This window comes from Phacochoerus africanus, chromosome 1 (genome assembly GCF_016906955.1).
Source record: "Phacochoerus africanus isolate WHEZ1 chromosome 1, ROS_Pafr_v1, whole genome shotgun sequence".
Taxonomy (NCBI): Eukaryota; Metazoa; Chordata; class Mammalia; order Artiodactyla; family Suidae; genus Phacochoerus; species Phacochoerus africanus.
In genome coordinates this window covers 105573073-105595278 of record NC_062544.1, presented here as the reverse complement: position 1 = coordinate 105595278, position 22206 = coordinate 105573073, and the positions used below count along the sequence as shown (strand labels likewise).

The following is a 22206-nucleotide window of genomic DNA, read 5'->3' as shown; positions in this document are numbered from 1 at the left end:
GGTAAAGAGCATACTGAAGTCAGTGTGAAGGTGACATCTGTGCAAAGACCTGAAGGAGCTATATAATCTCATGAAGTGAGAACAATCCAAAAAAAAAAGGCAATGGAATGCTTACTGCCTGAGGCTCTGTAAAAGGCACTGACTCCAAAAGCTGTGCTCCAAAGATTCACAACCTTCTGTCATTTAGGTCTCTGACTGACACTGGCAGAGGAATCTAAATGGAGGCTCAGTTCCCTACAGATTGGCTTAACTTCACTATCTCTCTCCTACTGAAATCCCTTGTAAATGCAGTGAAATACACTGTCCCTTGTCTCCTTGTTCATCTCTTCAGGTCTGTTTTAGTCCCTCAATTAGGTTATGTCTATTTGCTATAATTCTCAAGGCACCTCGTACTTTTTCTTCACAGCATCAAACACAACTATAATTTAGCCTTCCTCTCCTACAAGACAAGATCATCCCTGCCTGGTTTCTTCCTCACAGAAGCTCCAGCTGCTAAGAAAGTGACCTGCACAAGGCTGATGCTCAGTATTTCTTAAATGACTCAATTCCCCTCTACCTTTTCTCCCTCACAAACTTTGTTTCCTCCCTTTACTATAAGTATTAACTCTCACAAGGGTGGATATCAATTCCGGATAGCCTGTAGAGACTTAAAAAGACACACATTCTGATTCCACCTGTCTAGGATCAAAGTCCTGTGCAGATGACTGTGAGGGAGCCCCACCTCTTCCCTGTAGCCCTCACCCACATACACTAAGAGGGCAACTCCCAAATCTCTACACTAACCCAGTCTTCCCTTGAATTCCAGTAGTATGTATTTCTAGCTACCTGACCTTTTAGTCACTTTGAATATGTGAGCTTCTTAAGTAACATTTACCCTTTGCTACATATACTTAATATCAAAGTTTCATTCCTAGGAGGCTATAACACATCTCAGTGGCCTGGTCTGCTTGCCTTTGGTTATTCAAACTGTCATACAATGCTTGCAATTTTTTTTTTTTTTTTTGGTTTTCAGGGCTGCACTTGCGGCATTTGCAAGTTCCCAGGCTAGGGGTCAAATCGGAGCTACAGCTGCCAGCCTATGCCACACCCACAGCAACACCAGATCTGAGCCATGTCTGCGACTATGCTGTAGCTAATGGTAACACCAGATCCTTAACCCATGGAGTAGGGCCAGGGATCAAACGCACATCCTCATGGATACTAGTTGGGTTTGTAACCACAGCAGGACCTCCCACAATGCTGGTATTACTATTTCAAACCCGCCATGGCTCAGTGGTTAATGAATCTGACTGGCATCCATGAGGACCCGGGTTCAATCCCTAGCCTTGCTCAGGGGGTTAAGGATCTGGCACTAACATGAGCTGTAGTGTAGGCCGGCGGCTACAGCTCTGATTCGACCCTTAGCCTGGGAACCTCCATATGCTGCAGGTGTGGCCCTAAAAAGCAAAAAAACCAAAAAAACAAAAAACAAAAAAACAAAAAAAAAATTCCAAACAGCACACCTCATTGTGTGAGAAGCATCGACAGCGTCTCATTATCTGTAAGATAAAGACCACAATTCTTTAGCATAACCTTAAGGAACCCTTTAAAATTCGGATCCTACCTAGCATTCCAAATTGATCTCAGATTCCATACCTATGATTCCAAAAATGGAATAAAGCATGAAAAAACATCTTACAGGACCTAAAAAGTCCTGCAAGATATAGCATCCTGGGCTATATATCCTACCACTAGATTCTGGTTACAAAGACCTTCTCCTCAGCACCTAAAACCCAGCAAACTCTTTCCTACCTTCAGGACCACCTAGAAGGTACTTAATCCTCATTTCTCCTACAGATAATAGAGATGCCTTCTAATTCTGTAACTTCTTTTACCATTCCCTTCTCAGGGAAGCCGCCCCCCATTAATTCTAATTACTATTTGCTGTTCATTTCTCTCATAACACTCATTCCAATTTGTGATCAATCCATCTTTTTGCATTTTATTGTCACCCTCCCCAGACTATATGAATAAATAAAGGGACCATACCAACTTTGCTACCCAATGTCTACCATGTGCTTATTACACAAGGGCTGAATATTTTCAGAATAATCTGGGGGAACTTCTTAAAAATGCTCTTTCCTAAGCCTCCAGTCCCATACACTTCAAGCTACCTATTGACCTTCTTGTCATTTCAACACTCTAGGGATTCTGATTTTAAAAGTCTAAAAAAAAAAAATCTGTTCTTTTCAAGCATTACAGGTATTTCTGGAATAGCTGTTATCAAGCCAAGGATTAGCCACTGTTTTTGAGGGGGTAATAAGAACTCTGCCTAAACTAGGCTTGAATAGCACCAAAGCAGGTGTCAAGCAGAACACACTCTTTGAATGAGACTTTGGTTGCAAAGTGAATAGGACCATCTACTTTCAGCCTGTTCAGGTCAGTTCTATCTCCCTTTTCCTAAGAAAGGTAATCTCATTAGAATTGCACATGTTGCACACAGAACTCAAAATAGACAAGTAATACTTACCAGCTTCTACAATAGCTGGCTTATTACTAGAGCAGACAGAGAGCACCTTCAGTACTCGGCTTGTGGTCCACAGTAGTTTCTCATAAGTGTAGGTCCTCATTATATTCACTAAAGCTTGAGGTCCACCACTAGCCAGAATGATCAGCTAGAACGATGTGTATATATTGTTAGTCATGGAATCTTGTTCAAATGCCTAAGAAAAGCCATTACTATCAAACTATTATACAAGAGTTTCAGCTAGCTTGCCAATGACTTAAACGTATTCCTGGTCATCATTACCTAGACCCTCCCCCGCTCTTTATTAGGGCCTTATTTAACCCCTCCTTCTACAATGTTTAGCTCAAAATCATGCAGCTCAGTCTTCCCTCAAATATATCCACTCTGGCTCAATTTTCTTCTTCCCTCACTGATCACAGTAAAAGAAAAAAAAAGAAAGAAAGAGTGTTGTATGAAACAGTAATGCCCAGATACAAAAGTTCTATCAAAGCTGATTTGTAGGGTAAAAACTTAAACCATAATGGGTACTGAAAAACTTCTAATGATTTGGCTCTTTGCTTTTCCTAATCATATAAAATATCCATTCTTGCCCTTTACTTCCCTGCATACACCCAATTCCTGATGCTACCCTGACTTTCTAAAAACACAAAAACAAATCTCATTACTTCATGCCTCTGCTAAAAACTCTTTGTTTCCCACTGTACTTTTAACATGTTCTGCTAAACCCTGTAGGATCTGCCCTGCCTATCTCAACAGTTTCATCTCAAACCTTTCCTCTTCCTACTCTTTGTATTTATTAAATTTCCAAAACTCACCCTGCTCCTCTCACAGTAGGAGTTTCAAAAATGACACTTCCTCTCCCTAACCTTCACCTTGGTCAACCCCTTATCACCCTTGAGAGCTGAACTCAACCATCATTTTCTCTAAGAAATCCTGAACCCTCAAAAGAGGGTCTGGTTCCCTTACATGCTCTCATATCCCCTTTCTCCTTCTTCCTAATACATATAATTAGACAGTAATTAAGTTACTATTTCAGTGTCTCTCTTGCATGCTATATCCCCATCACCCAGCATAGTGCTCTACATACCCACAACTCAAATATTTAATATTTAAGAAACAGATGTCCAATTTTTCTAAGATACATATAAAGGGCAAGGTGTACAATGAATTTGCAAAAAATCCATAAAAGGGCATGACAATGGGGTCTCCAATGCTCTATGAAAACCATATTCAGAAAAATTCTTTTACCTTGCTTTCTTGATTGCCGTAAGCTAAAATCTGAAGGCAGTCTGTTGTAATAGCCAAGAATTTAACATTTGTTTTGTTGAGCAAGGCAACCATTTTCTGCAGCCCGCCAGCTAAACGCACTGCCATTTTAGCTCCTTCCTGATGCAATAAAAGGTTGTGAAGAGTTGTAATGGCATAAAACAATACAGAATCCACTGGTGAACTGGGAAAAAGAAAAAAAAAAAAAGTCTCATCAGCAATGTTGTGACTGCACTCTTCTCCTGAGTTTCAAGCATTCGGACCATGTTTTCTTACCCAAGCATCTTCACTAGGGCAGGAATGCCCCCAGATTTAAAGATGGCCAGCAAGCCCTCACGATGATGGGAAAGATTGTGCAAGGTCCCAGCAGTACAGCGAGCCGTTTCTACATCATTTGTATTCTGCATGGTACGTACAATTGCAGACACCATCTGAGGAGAACGCATGATGGCATGTCTGGAAGCTTCCTTTTTGGAAAGCTGATGGACCATAACTGCAGCCTTATTCACCACCACCTATAATGTACAGGAATTAAGAGACATCAGTTTTCAAAGACTGATACTGGGTAGACATTTTGAGACTACTTCCTTGGGAGTTTCCTTCAAAGTAGATTATTAAGTCAGCCATATAACTACTTACCTGGTCTTCATCATTTAGCAATTTTGTCAATTCGGGGATTGCACGTGTGGCAAGTTCTGCATCATCTTGATAGTTAATCAAATTTACAACTGCATGTTTCAGCATCTGTGATGGTTCAGCCAGACGCTGGACATTAGTGGGATGAGCAGCGTCAAACTGTGTAGATGGGATCTGCATGCCCTCATCTAATGTCTCAGGGAACATAGCAGCTCGTACCCTCTGAGCGCGAGTCATTGCATACTGTCCATCAATATCTGGAAAAGGTAAATTCAACACTCACTATCCACAGCTCAGCATGCACCTGAATATTTGCTATCCTAAATGGTGATGATGACATTGCAATCACTCCCTTTTCTTTACCACACCATTTTATTTAAGCTATTATATGCTAACTTTCATAAGAGTAACTATTTAATTATCAAAACTGCATTCTGACTTTCAGTAGGGCAATAATACTCTTACCAGCCACTTGTTCTTGAGTGAAGGACTGAGAAAATCCCTGCTCCCACTCATATAGGACTTGGGTGGTATCCACATCCTCTTCTTCAGGATTGCCTTTACCACTTAGAGAAGGAGCTGTGGTCGTGGCACCAGAATGGATTCCAGAGTCCAGGTAAGACTGTTGCTGCCAGTGACTAACAGCCGCTTTTCTGTCTGGCTCCATAGCCATGTCCAGCTCCATCAAATCAGCTATAAAAATCAAAAGCATTAGTATCACTACTAGGAAAATGGTATCTTAATTTGAAAATAAAAATCTGTGACAGGACCCATTGAAATCTTTTTAGAAATAAAGTCAAATCTGAAGATAGCCAAGGAAAACAGAATGATGGCCAGGATCAGCTCAGTGATGAAAAATCTATACTCTTAGGGGACCACCTAACAGTTACTCACTGAATCAGTGGAAGAATGGTACTGCATCCAGGCTCCAGAAGCATTCATCCAGCCTAGATTCCTGCTGGTGGCTTGTTTGCTATTTCACCAAGCCATTAGGAGGAGTGAGCAGAAAATGGAGCAAAGGGTAGCCTGACAAGTAAGCAGGGAGAGAGGAAAGCAGGGGAATCTGAGCCAGACTGGGTTAATGGCAATGAAGCAGAGCCCCAATTCAGTAACTAAAGGCTTATGATACAAACCTTGGGTAGCCATTGTCCACGCAGGATATTTAAAGCCGTAGTATGGTGTATGTACTTCAGAGATCCTAAAAGAGTTAATCAAAAGTCATTAGGATTTAAAATTAGTTTGATTTTAACACTCATTAAGTCACTAAACATCACGCACCACATCCACAAAAAGCCCCAAGTCCTCTTTTACCATGTGATATAGTGAAACACACACCTCATGGTCTCCTCCACACACCTCAACTACAGCTCTATCATTGCTGAACTTTTAAGAGAAAACCTCTCATTAATAAGCACTTCTTTTCAGTAGAAATACAAATTACAAATATACAAGATGTCAAAAAGCCCAACTATTGAAGACGTCAAAGAAAACACAGACACTATAGTAATGAAAGCCAGAGAGGAGAAAAAACTACTCCAAATCACCTCCTCCTTGAGTTCCAAAAGTCCTCCCCTCTCCCTTTTTAACTTCTTTCACTGGAAAAATTCATAGGTCTTCTTCAGACAATACAGGTCCCATGGGATTTTAAAAACACCAAATTTTCATTAAATGAGTCAACTGTTATTGTTTTCTTTTCTGATATAATACAATGACATCCAAAATACCGTTATAAAACAGATTTTGGTGACTGGATCAGAACTGGAGATTTTTTTAATAAGTAAAATTACCTTTTCAAGTGAAAGTTTGCGACACAAACTAAAAGTACCGTTTTTAGTCAAGTTTTTCAAGTTCAAATTTATAGCATAATTTATTACAAATACAAGTATTACTAAATAGAATGCTTTGATCAATGTAAAATCATTTACATATATATGTGTGTGTATGTGTGTGTGTGTGTGTGTATATATATATATATATATATATATATATATATATATATATATAGAAAAGCATCTATATGTCTGCATTTTGGCTTTACTGTGTCCAAGAAAATTCAGGAAAACAATGAATTACACAGGGAGCTATCTGCAAATGAAACCATTTAAAGGGTTCACGGTCTCTAGATATTCCTAATAACAAAATTTCCTTTATTACAAAGTCTGCCCCCTAAACAAGTTCATCTTGCACTACAAATTAAATATTAGATGTAGATTACCAATGTGGAAAGATATGGACTAAAATATTTAAGTGTGAACTGTGTTTTCTATCAATGCGCAAAAATTTAATTATGTTTCATTCAACTAGAAACTAAAGTCCTTTTCCTCTATGTAAAGGAAGCCTGTGTTTATTATTTCTGGAATTGCTCTTCTAAAACTAAGCTTTTACAACCACAAAGACCACTTGACACCTAAAGCTCACAAGAGCTGTGTTGTGAGCCACATGGGAAATCCCACAAAAGTTGTGGATGCTATGTGTCCACAGTAAGAACAACTGACAATTTACTTCTAAGGCAGAAAATAATAACGGTAATTCCTGCCAAGAAGAAACTTCTATTTTAAAATCTGGTACGACATAGGATTATGTGTTTAATGTTTCCATTCAACAGGACGGGAGTGGAGCGTAGAAACCTGCGCTTTAATGAACATTATAGGATGCAGAAAGTGATCTTCAGACCACACTTTGAGAAAAACTGATAGAAAGAACCCAGGTTCTCTGTCCACTGAGGCTGTATTTTAGCCTTTATCTTTAGACTCTTTGTGACTGGCTATTTAACCATTTCTCTACCCCTCTGAAAAATGGATTCCCCACTCCAACTCACAATACGTTCCTGGGAAGGGGAATTAAGTGTTCTACAGTGAACTCCTCTGGCCAATGCCATAGAGCTCAGAAACCAACTAGTCACATCTATAGGCTATGCAGCTGTGTTAAAACATGCTGGCATCAAGGAAAATAACATTTATAGCATTTTTTCCTTGTTGATACAAAGGCAAAACATATTAACCACGTTATTACTGGAGAAAATTTAGGTGGGCTGAGCTAGTAATTTGACCATGATTTATGATTTCATGGAATAAAGCAAATTAATGTTCAAAAGTTAAAATATCTATTTGTATGTTGGGGACCTCTTAATAATATTATTTTTATAGTACTTTCAAATTTATACAACATTATGCAACATACATAAAAATTATCCGTGCTCTTCACAGCAACCCTCTGAAGTGACAGAAGGTAAATGTCAATCAGCAGGTAAAGAAGAAAAAGTAAGAATGAAAATGGATCTCCCAAAGTTCCCATTGTGGCTCAGTGGAAACGAATCTGACTAGCATTAATGAGAATGCAGGTTCAATCCTTGGCCTTGCTCACTCAGTGGGTCAAGAATCCAGTGTTGCCATGAGCTGTGGTATAGGTCACAGATGCGGCTCGGATCTGGCGTTGCTGTGGCTATGGCGTAGGCCCTGATTCGACCCCTAGCCTAGGAAACTTCATATGCTGTAGGTGCAGACCTAAAAAGACCAAAGAAAAAAAAGAAAATGGATATACCTAAGCAGAAGCACATACCAACCTACCCCTGAGCTGTTCTGAAGACAAATCCAGATTTACCTTAAATCTGATAATTACTTACTAAAGAAATTGAGTATGCTGTCCGGAGAACTAGGGCAGAATCTCACCTCAAAGGAAAGCTTTCTTCATTCTTCCTCTGGGCAGAGCTTTCAGGCCATGGGTTGGCCCCCCTCCATTTCCCCTGCCAATCATTAAGGGCCTAGAGCTCCTAATCAGCTAAGGCTTACCAGGAAAACCACACTCCAGAGAAACAGAACTTAAAAATCAGGATAAAGTGGAGAGGGAAATAGAAAGTTTCACTTTATTACCCTCATAAAGACTGAAGAGAATAAATAAAAAGTTGAATAGATAACTGAAGTTGAGGAAAACTCCTAGAGCATAAAGGAGAAAGATACATGGAATACCAAAAAAAGAAGCGAGAGGATCAACCCAGGATATCAAAGCTCCAACTAAACAGGCACTTCAAAAAGAATTATGAGATACAAAAATGGGGAAAAGCCCACTAAGTACCAATCAAGATAAAGGAGGGCTGATGTTTAAAAATTATGTAGTACTAAATGTTCACAGATCCAAGTGATTGCTAACTACAGACTACATTTCAATGCTTTGTGTCCTGCCAGTACCACTAACTGGTGCTCTGACAAAGAAAGAGGGTGTCAGAGTTCCTGTAGTGGCTGAGCAAGTTAAGAACCAGACATAATATCCCGTGACGAGGTGGGTTTGATCCCTGGCCTCGCTCAGTGGTTGAGGATCTGGCGTTGCACAAGCTACAGCAAAGGTCACAGATGTGGTTCAGATCTGGTGCTGGCTGTGGCGCATGCCAGCAGCTGCAGTTCTGACTCAACCCCTGGTCTGGGAACTTCTATATGCCACTGGTGCAACCATAAAAAGATGGAACATGATGATGGATAAGATGAGAAAAAGAACACGCACACACACACACGTATATATATATGATTAGGTCACTTTGCTGCACAGCAGAAACTGACGGAAACACTGTAAATCAACTATAATGGAAAAAATAAAAAATCATATAAACTCAAAAAAAAAAAAAAAAAAAAACCAGGGTGCTGAGAGAACTTATCCAGTCTGATGAAGCAATGGACACACGCACCCTTTTATTTTTTTGCTTTTCAAACATATACTCTTTCCAGTTACATATTTTGTAAAGAACACTTTGAAGAACTCATCTACTTCTGATTTAAAATCTATAAGGTTTAGAAAACTATATTATCCATTACATATATAATAATTTCTATCTCAGAAGAAAGTTCATCCTGAACCATACCTTAATTCAAATTATTATGAGTAAATTTTCCTTCAGCTTTTCTAACAAGCTAAATTTATTATGAAAATTTTTTAAAAATGATTTTTATTTTTTCTATTATAGCTGGTTTATAGTGTTCTGTCCATTTTCTACTATATAGCAAGTTGGCCCCGTTACACATACATGTATACATTCCTTTTTCTCACATTATCATGCTCCATCATAAGTGACTAGATATAGTTCCCAATGCTACACAGCAGAATCCCGTTGCTTATCCACTCCAAAGACAATAGTTTGTATCTGTACTAACCCCATACTCCCAGTTCATCCTACTCTCTCCCCCTCAGCAACCACAAGTTTGGGGTTTTTTTAAATAATGATTTTTATTGAAAATTTTCAAATATGAAGAAAAGTAGACACAACTTTATAATGAACACACCTATATTTAACAGTTGTTGATGTTGTTAATATTGTGCCATACTGGTGCCTTCCTATAGAATGATTTTAAACTAAATTACATACATTAGTATATTATGTAGCTATAAAAAGTAAGGAAATTTTCTTACATTATTATAAAAGATTAGCCTTACACCTAACTTCAAAATGATTGTTGGAGGCTCTACTTCACCTTCTGTACTTTAAATGGCCTTTGATCAAAATCTATGTGAGAAATCTTGACACGATACAGATTTCACCCATGAACACAAAATTATCTTAATTACCATGAATTTTAAAAGTTTGTATACTAACTAGAAGTAACTTCACTATATAAAATAAAAGTTATAAAACCAGTTTTATACTGGCAGTTATGCTAACAATTCACTTTGCCAATAATCTAGTTAAAAAGTGCAACTCTATTTCAGGAACATGATAAATTTCTGTATATTCCTGGGGATTTAAAAAAGTTCAGAGTAAAATCTATTTTGAAAGTTTAAAAGCACACATATATGCATTTTTATTAATTATCACTACTAATACCTTGCCATTTAAAATTTTACAGTGTCCTCAAATCTGCCTGTGTCAGCATTTCATTCAACACTAACACTTTTAAATCACAACTTACTCTAGTTTCCTTTCTGCTTTTACTTCTCAGCTGTGTGTGTGTGCACATGTGTATATCCTGGGAGGGGTCTTCTTGAACATCTAATGACACTTTTGCTCCTCTGAAAAGAAACCTACGTTAATGCCCTTAGTATTATCCTTATAGGTAAAAAAATGACTATGGCAAATATGAACTGTCTGAGGCTAGGAAAAATCAGGATGTCCTGATCATTTTCATTTTACTGTCTCCTCTAGCTCATCCATAAAATAATATGATTATAAAATATTATTCTTCCTTGGCCTTCCCATAATAATGACATTTTGGTTTATTTGTTATTAAACGTGCCATTAGGTATTCTTTCAATATAAAAAATATAAAAGCCAATTCCTTGTGTTGTACACTCTTATCAAATATTATTTGTACTGTATCATTGACCTATATAATTTAACCAAAGCTCCCATTCTTGAATATTGTTTGTCTTTCTTATTTAGTTTGCTATTCAAACAATGCTGAAAAAACATCTTGGTATATAAAGAATTCTCCTAAATTTCTTCAACTTCCCTTCCACCTAAGGAATGCTCCAACTACTAGGTTAAAGGATAAGAACTTTTAAAAGTTACAGTATTACTCCAAAATACTAATGGGAGCATAAATTGATATAACTTTCAAAGAAGACATTGTACTACTGGCCAGACTCCCAAGGGCCTATCTATCATCAACTGTTATTTCAGACAAAGCTATGTCCACCCATCTAATGTACATATATACCACCCCCCCACAAGTCTTTCTAAATTCAGAGATTAAATGCTTAAATTTTAACCCTACATGTAGCCTTCTGACTTGCCAGATTTTTATGTAATCATTTTATATTTTTATAAAGTACATGTATACCTTATGTATAAGAAGTCACTTGAATAACCACTGACACAGTACATTTAAACAAACTGTGTGTGTCTTAAGAATATGATTTTACTAAAATAATTATGGCAACATCCTTTACATGTATGATACACTGTTAGTCTCAGCAATGAGTAACTTCACACAAAAATTTTTGGTCAGTAATACAATCCTAAATAGTCCTGATCCTTCAAAAGAAATGTTTTAAGACAAATATTCACTTGATCCACCATAAGAACAAATTATTACAAAGTAGAAACTTCTTCTCTGGCTTCTACGAACATAAGCAACCAAAAAGACTGGTGTATTTTTAACTTTTTTCTTTCGCCCTTTCTTTTTATTTAACTATAACTGGTTTAAAATACTGTGTTAGTTTCAGGGGTACAGCTTCAGATTCTTTTCCATTATAGGTCATTATAAGATAGTGAATACAGTTCCCTGAGCTCCATACAATAAATCTATGTTGTTAATCTATTTTATATATAGTGGTGTGAATCTGTTAATTCCATATTCCCAATTTATGCCTCCCTCTCCCCTTTCCCCTAGTTTCTTTTCTATGTCTGAGTCTGTTTCTATTCATTTGTATTATTTTTTTAAGATTCCACATATAAGTGATAGCATATAATATTTGTCTTTGTGACTTAACTAATATAATTTCTGGTCCATCCACCTTGCTGCAAATGGCATTATTAACTCTTCTTTGTGCTGAGTAATAGTCCACTGCATATGTATACCACATCTTTATCCATTCATCTATTAATAAACACTCAGGGTGCCTCCATGTCTTGGCTATTGTAAATAGTGCCATGAACACTGCTGTGAGTGTAAGACTGATTAAAGAATAGCTAATTCAAAATACATCCAGGAAAGCCTTTATCTACCCAGGCACATTTTTATAATTTCCAAATATAATTTTATGCAAATTAAAAATCCACTTCCTATTGTTTATGAAGTAAAAGTATAAAGAATATACACCAGCATCTTAATATTCAGGGGCAAAAGGAATAGGATGAGAAAGGATATTAAAGATGGCTTCAACTCTAGCTGTGTGCATATGTAATCAAACACATAGTAAAATTACATCTGTTAATCTGAGTGATGAGTACATGGGTATTTGTTACATTACTCTCTACAGTTTGTATTGCAAAAATAACTGAAAATAAGAAAACAGCGATACATTTGTATCTGAGATAAACTCCAAATATAATTTTAAAATAAGAATACCTTTGTAATTTTTTTTTTTAATGGCCATATGTGCAGCATATGGAAATTCCCAGGCTAGGGGTTGAATGGGAGCCTCAGCTGCATGCCTACACCACAGCTACAGCCACAACTGGATCTGAGCCACATCTGTGATCTACACTGCAGCTTGCGGCAACACCAGAAGCGTAACCCACTGAGTGAGGCCAGGGATTGAACTCACATATTCAACCCAGTTCTCAACCCACTGAGCCACAACAGGAACTCCCCCTTTGTATTTTGCTTTTTTAAAGTTCATTAAAATGGAGTTACCCAGAATAGTCATGAGTATTTTATGGACACTTTTGTTCAACCAGCTAAACCTTACAAACTCAAGTCTCCAATATGAGAATAAAATAAAGGATTTCCATCTCCTTGAAAAGGTAGCAGTCCAAAAGCTGAACACGCTACACGTCTATTTCAAAAAGGCTAAGAATTATAGCTAAACAGGAGAATTTGTTTCCATTACATCCTGAAACTGAAAATTCTGTTCTCAAAGTTCAAAGTGATGACTGGCTAAATACTTTTAAACTAAGAACTCCTTGTTAACATTCTAGAGACACTTTTATATCCATTTTAACTGAATTTTACAGTCTGATAAAACTGCACAGAAAACAGTTCAACTAAATTTTTAATAAAAGGTACATACAAAATTAAAAGACATCTTGTTCTTGACTAAAAGATTTTTGTACTGTATAAAAATGCCAGTTTTCTCTTAGTTTATAAATTCAATATAATCCCAACAAAATTCTCAATTAGATTTCTTTAGGAGTGAAAATGATTCTTAAATTCATCTGTAATGGAAGTGTAAAGATAACAGAAAAGCTAAAATAAGAATGAGAACAGACCAATTCTATCAGATACCAAAATACGTTATAAATTAGCAGTCACAGCAATTAAACAACTGTATAACTGTGGGTCGTAGGGATGGTTGAGAAACTTAACAGTAATCAGAAAACACCCAGACATAATGTGGCAATTTAAAAAATGTAAAAGACGGTATTTCAACTGGTGGGAGAAAGCTGGATTACTTGATTAATAATATTAGCAGAAAGGGGCTTGTCCTTGTTAAAGAAAAAAGTTTTTTTCATCCTTACTTTACTAAATTAAACCTACATCTGCCAAATATTTACGTTTTTATTTTTTAAATTTTATTATTATTAATTTTTTTGTCTTTTTAGGGCTGCACCCATGGCATATGGAGGTTCCCAGGCTAGGGTTGAAATAGAGCTGTAGCCACTGGCCTATGCCATGGTAACAGCAACGCCAGTTCCCAGCCACGTGGACACCACAGCTCACAGCAACACTGTATCCTTAACCCACTGAGCCAGGCCAGGGATCAAATTTGTGTCCTCATGGATACTAGTCAGATTCATTTCCTCTGAGCCACGACAGGAACTCCAGAATTTTTTTTTAAAGACAAAATAAGAGTGTACAAGCAAAGGTGGAAACAAAACCATGGTAAGAAGCCTAATATAAGCACGGCTTGGAACTATGAAACCAAAAAGGAAAGACAGTATAGTGTGTGTTGAATTTTAAAATTATAAGCAAAAAACCACTACATATAATGTCTTTTTAAAAATGAAATACTGGGAGTTCCCATCGTGGCGCAGTGGTTAACGAATCCGACTAGGAACGATGAGGTTGCGGGTTCGATCCCTGCCCTTGCTCAGTGGGTTAACAATCCGGCGTTGCCGTGAGCTATGGTGTAGGTCGCAGACGTGGCTCGGATCCTGCGTTGCTGTGGCTCTGGCATAGGCTGGCAGCTATAGCTCCGATTCGACCCCTAGCCTGGGAACCTCCATATGCCGCGAGAGCGGCCCACGAAATAGCAAAAAGACAAAAATAAATAAATAAATAAAAAATAAAATAAAATAAAATACTTTAAAAAAAATGAAATACTGGACACCAGACATGTGAAATATGATTAAAGGCTAATATCCATAGGAAACAAAGAGCTGAGAAGAAATCAATAAATACAGCAGAAAAAGGGCAGGAACCATCACTTAAAAAGGAAAAATAGAAAGTAAGCAATAAATACATGCAAAAGTTTTAAACTTATTTATTTCTGCATATTAGAAAGGTAGATTGAAAAGATTAATAATACCCACTGCTGACATGGATACAGTTAAACTGGCAGAAGCTTTTTGGATGGTAAGTTGACACTACCCAATAAATTTAAGTGTAAAAACATTCTTTCATATAAAAATTCCATGTTTAAAATAGAACTGTATTCTGCAGGAATATTCACAGAAGCATGCCAAGAGATCTGCACAGTAAAGCGTTCATAGAGAAAAAGCTGGAAACTACCCAAATGCTCATCAATAAGGCAGTGAATAAAAAATAATTTATCCATTGAGTGGAATGTATATTCATCTACTGAACAAATATTTAATTACCTTTTATGTTACTGGCATTGCAGAAACAATGAATGAGAGAGAGTCAAGGTCATGCATATACCAAAGCCTGCATTCCACTGTTAGAGAGTTAAGCAATAAACAACACAATTTAAAGAGGGAGAACTGCTGTGAAGAAAATAAACAAGATAAGAATAGAGAGACTAGTAGGGGCGAAGGGCTGGCTACACTAGGTAAGAGTGAGTGATGAGGAAGGAAATGACAGGAGGAAGAGCTAGCCAGGTAGGGATGGGGCAGAATTCTCCATGAAGAAAACAAATTGCAAAGGAAGAAAAGAGCTGAAGGGAAGCAGTACTGAAAGGTCACCAGCATAACCAGAAGTCAGGGGGGAAGAATGATAAGGGCATAGAATAAATTCAGAGTACCCTGTGGGAAGCCATTGGAATAACTAACATCTGTGATTTAAGATTTGTAAAGTTCACTCTAGTGTCAATATAGAAAAAAGACCATGATGGGCAAAAGCAAAGCAGTGAGAAAAGTTAAGAGACTACTGTAAATCATCCAGGTGAAGGGAGTAGGGGATTACTATGTAGCCATTAAAAATGAAAAATAGAAAAAATGCAAAACATACCTAGTATGCAATTACTAATTTGCATACTTTTAAATAGATATTTTTACATACATTTATAGAACAAAATGCATAGAAATACATTAGTATTAGAAATACTCATCGCCCCAAAAAATAATTGTCCAAGAAAGTAGCTATCATTCAGCCCACTGTATGTTAACCAAACAGTGATATACAGCACTAAGTAAATGTTTCTAAGCATAAAAGCTAAGTGGCCTAGAAAATGGGCTTTCTGCAAAAGAAAGGTAGAAAGTAACTCAGCAGACCATCAGTACCTCAAGGTGCAAATTGCTTAAAAAATAAAAAAGACCTATTCTTTGGAAAAATAATCAGTGTTTTCTAAAATCAAGGAAATCAAGCTTACTGTAATTCTTAAAGATATTTAGGCAAATGTCTTTATTTCAATATATTAATAAATTTCTATTTTTAGAAACAATAGATATTTTCATTCAGTTCTTATTCTACTAAAGCATTAAGGTAGTGATATTCTAAAACTCAACTGCAACACAAAGTAATGACAGATTTCTGATTAGGTGATTTATATTACCTTAAATAATGTCTTTTACACCATAATTTTAGGATGTTGCCTTGCAGTATCAGGTAAACATCTTACCTTGCCCTTGAAATACTTAACAAAGTAGCTTAACTAAAATGCCTAGAACTTCAGTTCTGAGCCCAGTTTTATCTCATAGGATTTTCCCTGCAACATTATAGAAAACATTCCCCAAATCATCAGCTGAGAAAATGACTAGCAGCAATTAATGAGTACAGCTAGTAAAACTGCTTTATTAAATTCAAGTTGAGTTCTGTTTAGAGTTATGTGCATGCCCTTTCGATCATTTATCCCATCGCCACCCCAAAGTTATAGACAATTAGTATTTAGCCATCACTGATGCAAATAAGCCCAAGAGCACAATTTTCAGATAAAAGAATCATAAGCAATACTGAAGAACCACATTCTCTGAATAGTAACCCTAGCAAAATTAAAAAAATAATTTTAAAAACTTCTAAGATCTGAATCACCACATGCTCCATACTTGACTCTGTGACTAGCACAAATGCTGATAAGAACACGCAGAATTTTCAAACATGAGTATACCATGCCAAGGAAATGGAAGATTTTACTTTAAGAAAGTTTCTAGATGTTTATCTCTAAGTTCAGGCTACAGGCAGGATTAGGACATTAATGACTTCCAAAAATAATTTAATGCATTGTTTAATATCCCAAAACAACTTCTCCCTTCTCCACTTGTTATAAGAGTTTCCCTTCCCCACCATTCTAGCACACTGACAAAAAACAAACAAACAAAAAACCTCAAAGAGTGAACTCTGTGAGGGTTTGGGACTATACATTTAGTTCCTCATTGTTTCTATAAGTGCTTACACAGATTACGCCCTTAAATACTTGATGGAAAAAAATGTGCTAAAAGAAAGAACAATGTTCTAAAAGTAGGCAGTTGAGATAAACAATGAAATCCTGCTGTATAGCACTGGGAACTATATCTAATCACTTACGATGGAGCATGATAATATGAGAAAAAGGAATGTATACATGTATGTGTGACTGGGTCATACAGCAGAAAGTTGACAGAACACTGTAAACCAGGTATAAGGGAAAAAATAAAAAATCATTATTAAAAAAAAGTAGACAGCTGAACAATAAATTGTAATATAAAGGCTTAGACAGCCAACAAATTAAACATAACCTAAGAGAATTCTTAAATGTCTTTAGGAACAGGAAGGATTCATTTGTGAACAACATAACCTATCTAGAACAGAAGTCAGCAAACTTACTAGAGTATGGTTGATTCACAGTGTCATGTCAATTTCTGCTGTACAGCATAGTAATCCATGTTCTGCTCATAGAGAATGAACACAGTTCCCTGCGCTATATAGTTGGACCATGCTGCTTATCCCTTCTAAATGTAACAGTTCACATCTACTTATCCCAAACTCCCTGTCCATTCCACTTCCTCCCCTCTCCCCCTTGGCAACCGTAAGTCCATTCTCTTTGTTTCTGTTCTGTAGATAGGTTCATTTGTGCCGTATTTTAGATTCCACATACAACTACTATCATACTGTATTTGTCTCTTTCTGATTTACTTCACTTAGTATGAGAATCTCTAGCTGCATCCATGTTGCTGCAAATGGCATCATTTTGTTCTTCTTTATGGCAGAGTCCATCGTGTATATATACCACATCTTCTTAATCCGTTTATCTGCTGATGGACATTTAGGTTGTTTCCATGTCTTGGCTATTGTGAATAGTGCTGCAGTGAACATAAGGACACACATACCATTTTGAATGAAAGTTTTTTCCAGATATATGCTTAGGATTGGAATTGCTGGACCATGTGGACCATATTTAGTTTTCTAAGGAACCTTCATACTGTTTTCCATAGTGGTTGTACCAATTTACATCCCCACTAACAGTGAAGAAGAGTTCTCTTTTCTCCACACCCTCTCCAGCATTTGTTATTTGTTGACTTGTTAATGATGACTGTTCTGACTGGTGTGAGGTGGTACCTCATTGTAGTTTTGATTTGCATTTCTTTAATAATTAGTGATGTTGAGCATTTTTTCATGTGCCTACTGGCCAACCATATGTCTTCTTTGGAGAAATGTCTATTTAGGTTTTCTGCCCATTTTTTAATTGGGTTTTTTGTTGTTGTTGAGTTATATGAGCTGTTTATTTTGTAGACTAGGCCCTTGTCAGCTGAATCATTTGCAAAGATTTTCTCCCATTCTGTGAGTTGTCTTTTCATTTTGTTTATGGTTTCCTTTGCTGTGCGAAACCTTTTTGAGTTTAATTAGGTCCAGGGTTTATTTGTTTTTACTGTCATTCTAGGAGGTGAATCAAACAAGATGTTGCTGTGATTTATGTCAAAGAGCATTCTGCCTATGTTTTCCTCTAGGAGTTTTATAGTATCTGGCTTTACATTTCAGTCTTTAATCCATTTTGAGTTTATTTTTGTATATGGTGTTTAAGAGTATTCCAATTTCATTCTTTTACATGTAGTTTTCTAGTGTTCCCAGTACCACTTACTGAAGAGACTATCCTTCCACCGTATGTTCTTGCCTCCTTTGTCACAGATCAGTTGACCATAGGTGCTTGGGTTTATTTCTGGGCTTTCTAAATTTATTTATTTCATAAACTTCATGTGTCACGAAATATTATCCTTTTGATTTTTTTAGCAGCTATTTAAAAATGTAAAAATCAGGGAGTTCCCGTCATGGCGCAGTAGTTAATGAATCCGACTAGGAACCATGAGGTTGTGGGTTCGATCCCTGCCCTTGCTCAGTGGGTTAACGATCCGGCGTTGCCGTGAGCTGTGGCGTAGGTTGCAGGCGCAGCTCGGATCCCATGTTGCTGTGGCTCTGGCGTAGGCTGGCAGCTACAGCTCCGATTAGACCCGTAGCCTGGGAACCTCCATATGCCACGGGAGCGGCCCAAGAAATGGCAAAAAGACAAAAAAAAAAAGTAAAAATCATTCTTAATTCTAGGGCCATACAAAAACAGGTGGTAGGCAGCAGTTCACCAACCCCTCATCTGTTTATTCCTTATTTTTACTAAGAACAAACCAAAGGCAAGTTTACATTTTAATTAAGTACCTTAAACCTAAATGTGAAGACCAACAACAGAAAGGGTTTAAGTGGGCTACTAAGTTACTAAGAAAAATCTATACTTTTTTCCCTTAAATATCTTCAAAAACAAGTTATATTAAAAAAATGACACTGAACCAAATGACATAGGAAAGCCACATCAAGACCATGTGCTTGGGAAAAAATTTCAGGCCACTAAAATCTGGTACATGCTAAAGTAGAATATTACCTCAATATATGCCTGCCTTTTCCCCCATAAAAAATGTTACTCACTGTTCAAAAAACAAAAACAAGAAAAAAAAAATACAAAAAGGAGTTCCCTGGTGGCCTAGCAGGTTAAGGACTTGGCATTGTCACTGCTGTGGTTCAGGGCACTGCCATGGCACAGGTCTGATCCCTAGCCCAGGAACTTCCATATGCTGCACCAAAAAAAAAAAAAAGTTGTTTTTATTAATTAATGATCAAAATACGGGCAGCTATATTGACTGGGGGAAAAAAGCATTTCAGCGGACACATGCAGTTCAAACTTGCATTCTTCATGGGTCAACTGTACTACCTATCTTCATACCAAATGTGTTTTCTGAAGAATTTTTTAACTAAATGTTTCATGGAGATACCAATGGATGTTGATATAATACCAAATTCTGTAAAAGTGTACAGATTACCAAAGATTTTAAATCCCTATAGCAAACTGACTGATTAAAAAAAATACTGTAACTTCAGTTTTATATATTGCTATGTTTTTGCTAATTCGATTTTTAAAATCTTTTTGTTTTAAATGTGTATTGAATACAAAGTTGGATGTAATCTTTTCTTAACCCAGTTTGAGAGCTTTTTTATAAACAGGATTTATTTCATTTGTTATAAATTATATGTTGGTCTTATTCCTTTTTTGTTTCTTTGTTGTTGGCTACACCTGCAGCATGTGGAAGTTTCAGGGACTGAAGCAGCACCACAGTGGTTACCCTAACCAAAACAATGACAACATAGAATCCTTAACCCACTGAGCCACCAGGGAACTCCAAAAGTAATTTTTTTTAAATTATTTTTCATTTTAATTTTTTTGGCCATACTCACAGCATGCAGAAGTTCCCAGCCCAGAGATCAAACCTCTGCCACAGCAGTGTGCATGCCAGCAGAGCAACAAGAGAATGCCTCCTGTCTTATTTTTGTCTGCAAATCCTAAAATCTGGGTTATTTCACCACGTTATTTTCTCTTGATCTTTGGTGACTTTTTTTTCTTATTTTTTCACATGTCTACTAATTCTTGATTGTATATAGCATACATTATGGTGTACTGGATATAATGGAGACTTTGGTTTTTTGGAGTTTTTTTCCAAAGAGTACTGAGTTTTCTTCTTTAAGGCAAATAAATCATCTTGGTTTTAGGGAGCATGGTCTTAAACTCTGTTAGGAGGGATTTTGTTCAGATTTTAAAAGACTTAATGAATACCTTGCTCTTAAGGTGTGACTGACCCTTCTCTGGTTAGAAAGGAAAACCGTGAGGTGTATACCAAGACCATTCCCCCCAACCTGGCAGGACTCAAACTCTAAACACTTCTTTATTGTAAGGGAGGAAGGTAAAATCTCTGCTCATATTTTTCAATGTTCCATGTATTGCTTTAAACTGAGTTCCTGGGGATTCCTCCACCCTGCAACACACACAGTTCTGGGATCAGCCAAAGATTTAAAGTGAGTTTATAGGTAGATTCTAAAGCTCCCCTCTGAGACTCCCTCCATTCTGGATCTACCTACACACCATTTCATTTCTAGCCATCATGGCAACCCTGAGCTCCTCTCTCTCTGATACTTTATGAGTTTTAATCATCCTGTACCAAAAAGACTGCTCTCATTAGTGAAGTCTTGAATACATGGATGTCACCCAGTGAGTGACATCTCCTCAAACTTGTTTTCTTTCGACTGCTCTCTGGCATCTTCAAACAGGCATTTCCCCCCCCCCCGCCCCCCAGAGTTTATACATAGTTTTTCCTTCAAGTTTTACTAAGTTATAATTGACATATAACACTGTATAAGATATACAGCATCATGATTTGATTTACACACATCATGAAGGGATCATCACAGTATATTTAGCAAATATCCATCATTTCATATAGATACAGAAACAAAATTAAAGAAATAGAGAAAAAACCTTTCTAGTGCCAAGAATTCTTAGGATTTATTCTCTTAGCAACTTTCTTATATAACATACAGCAGTGTTAATTATACTTATCATGTTGTACATTACATCCCTAGTACTCACTTGTTTTATAACTGGAAGTCTGTACCTCTTGACTGCCTTCATCCAATCTCCCCTTTTAAATTTGTAATTTATTATAAAGGTCTTCAGGCTTGCTTGGAGAAACCTTTATAATGAAAACCAGATCCTTCCAAAGGCTCTAATCTGCAACTTTAAAAAAAACATATGACCAAGCTCCATCCCCATGGTTTTCTATCAGTAGGTGGGGACAAGACCTTGGCACTGTATTACTTTTTTAAGTACCATACATATTGCCAATGCTGTTATCTCCAGAGCAAAGGGTCACAAATGTAGACTAATGTGTACATTAGTTAGTAACCCAAGCTAAAAAACAAACAAAAAAGAAAAAATTATAAACCTGACTCCACAGAGTAACCCTAATATCAGCTCCTTGAGAAGCATCTATTCATTAAGACGGCACATATTCTAACTTAATTCTTAGCAATCTTCTGTCCTTCACCATGCACATCAAGTTTATGGTACTCTCCCAAGCAGGATATCTTGCTGCCTTTGACAGTCTTACACATAGTACTAGGTCTTATAATTATGAGGCTCTCTTACATTTAGGAAAAGTAATGGAATATTACGGAACATACAGTAAGCTAGGAAGTTTTTATCTTCAAAATGTTACTGCTTTTGTTACCTCAATACCAATAACTTCAAGGAACTCTAAATCTCTATTCTATAGTGAGCCCAAAAATACACCAATAAATGACATAACCCGGAGCTAAATAGGAATGCCCCACTGATATATATTCTCAATTTACCAAATTTCGAAGTTAATCAAGAGACTTTTCTGTTCCACTAGAAATCCTTCCCACAATTCCTTCACTTACTCAGTAGTTACAATACAGCAATACCAACAGCATGAATGCAATGTATGTATAGACTTCATTTATTCAACAATTTTTAAACTACTACATACCAAGGAGTAGTAGACTCTG

General features: G+C 36.8%; 1 protein-coding gene across 3 annotated transcripts in view; it reads right to left on the bottom strand.

Moving 5' to 3' along the window:
• The window catches only part of CTNNB1 (catenin beta 1), a 44520-nt gene that overhangs the window by 8582 nt on the left and 13732 nt on the right, over positions 1 to 22206 (bottom strand). For all 3 annotated transcript variants that reach the window (XM_047770602.1, XM_047770610.1, XM_047770620.1), the window contains exons 2-7: positions 5542 to 5606; positions 4874 to 5101; positions 4412 to 4665; positions 4049 to 4287; positions 3755 to 3956; positions 2510 to 2654 (exon numbers count right to left, since the gene is read on the bottom strand). In XM_047770602.1, the coding sequence (XP_047626558.1) occupies positions 2510 to 2654; positions 3755 to 3956; positions 4049 to 4287; positions 4412 to 4665; positions 4874 to 5101; positions 5542 to 5554 (1081 nt within the window). In that variant the 5' untranslated portion in view covers positions 5555 to 5606. The remainder of the gene's footprint in view (positions 1 to 2509; positions 2655 to 3754; positions 3957 to 4048; positions 4288 to 4411; positions 4666 to 4873; positions 5102 to 5541; positions 5607 to 22206) is intronic.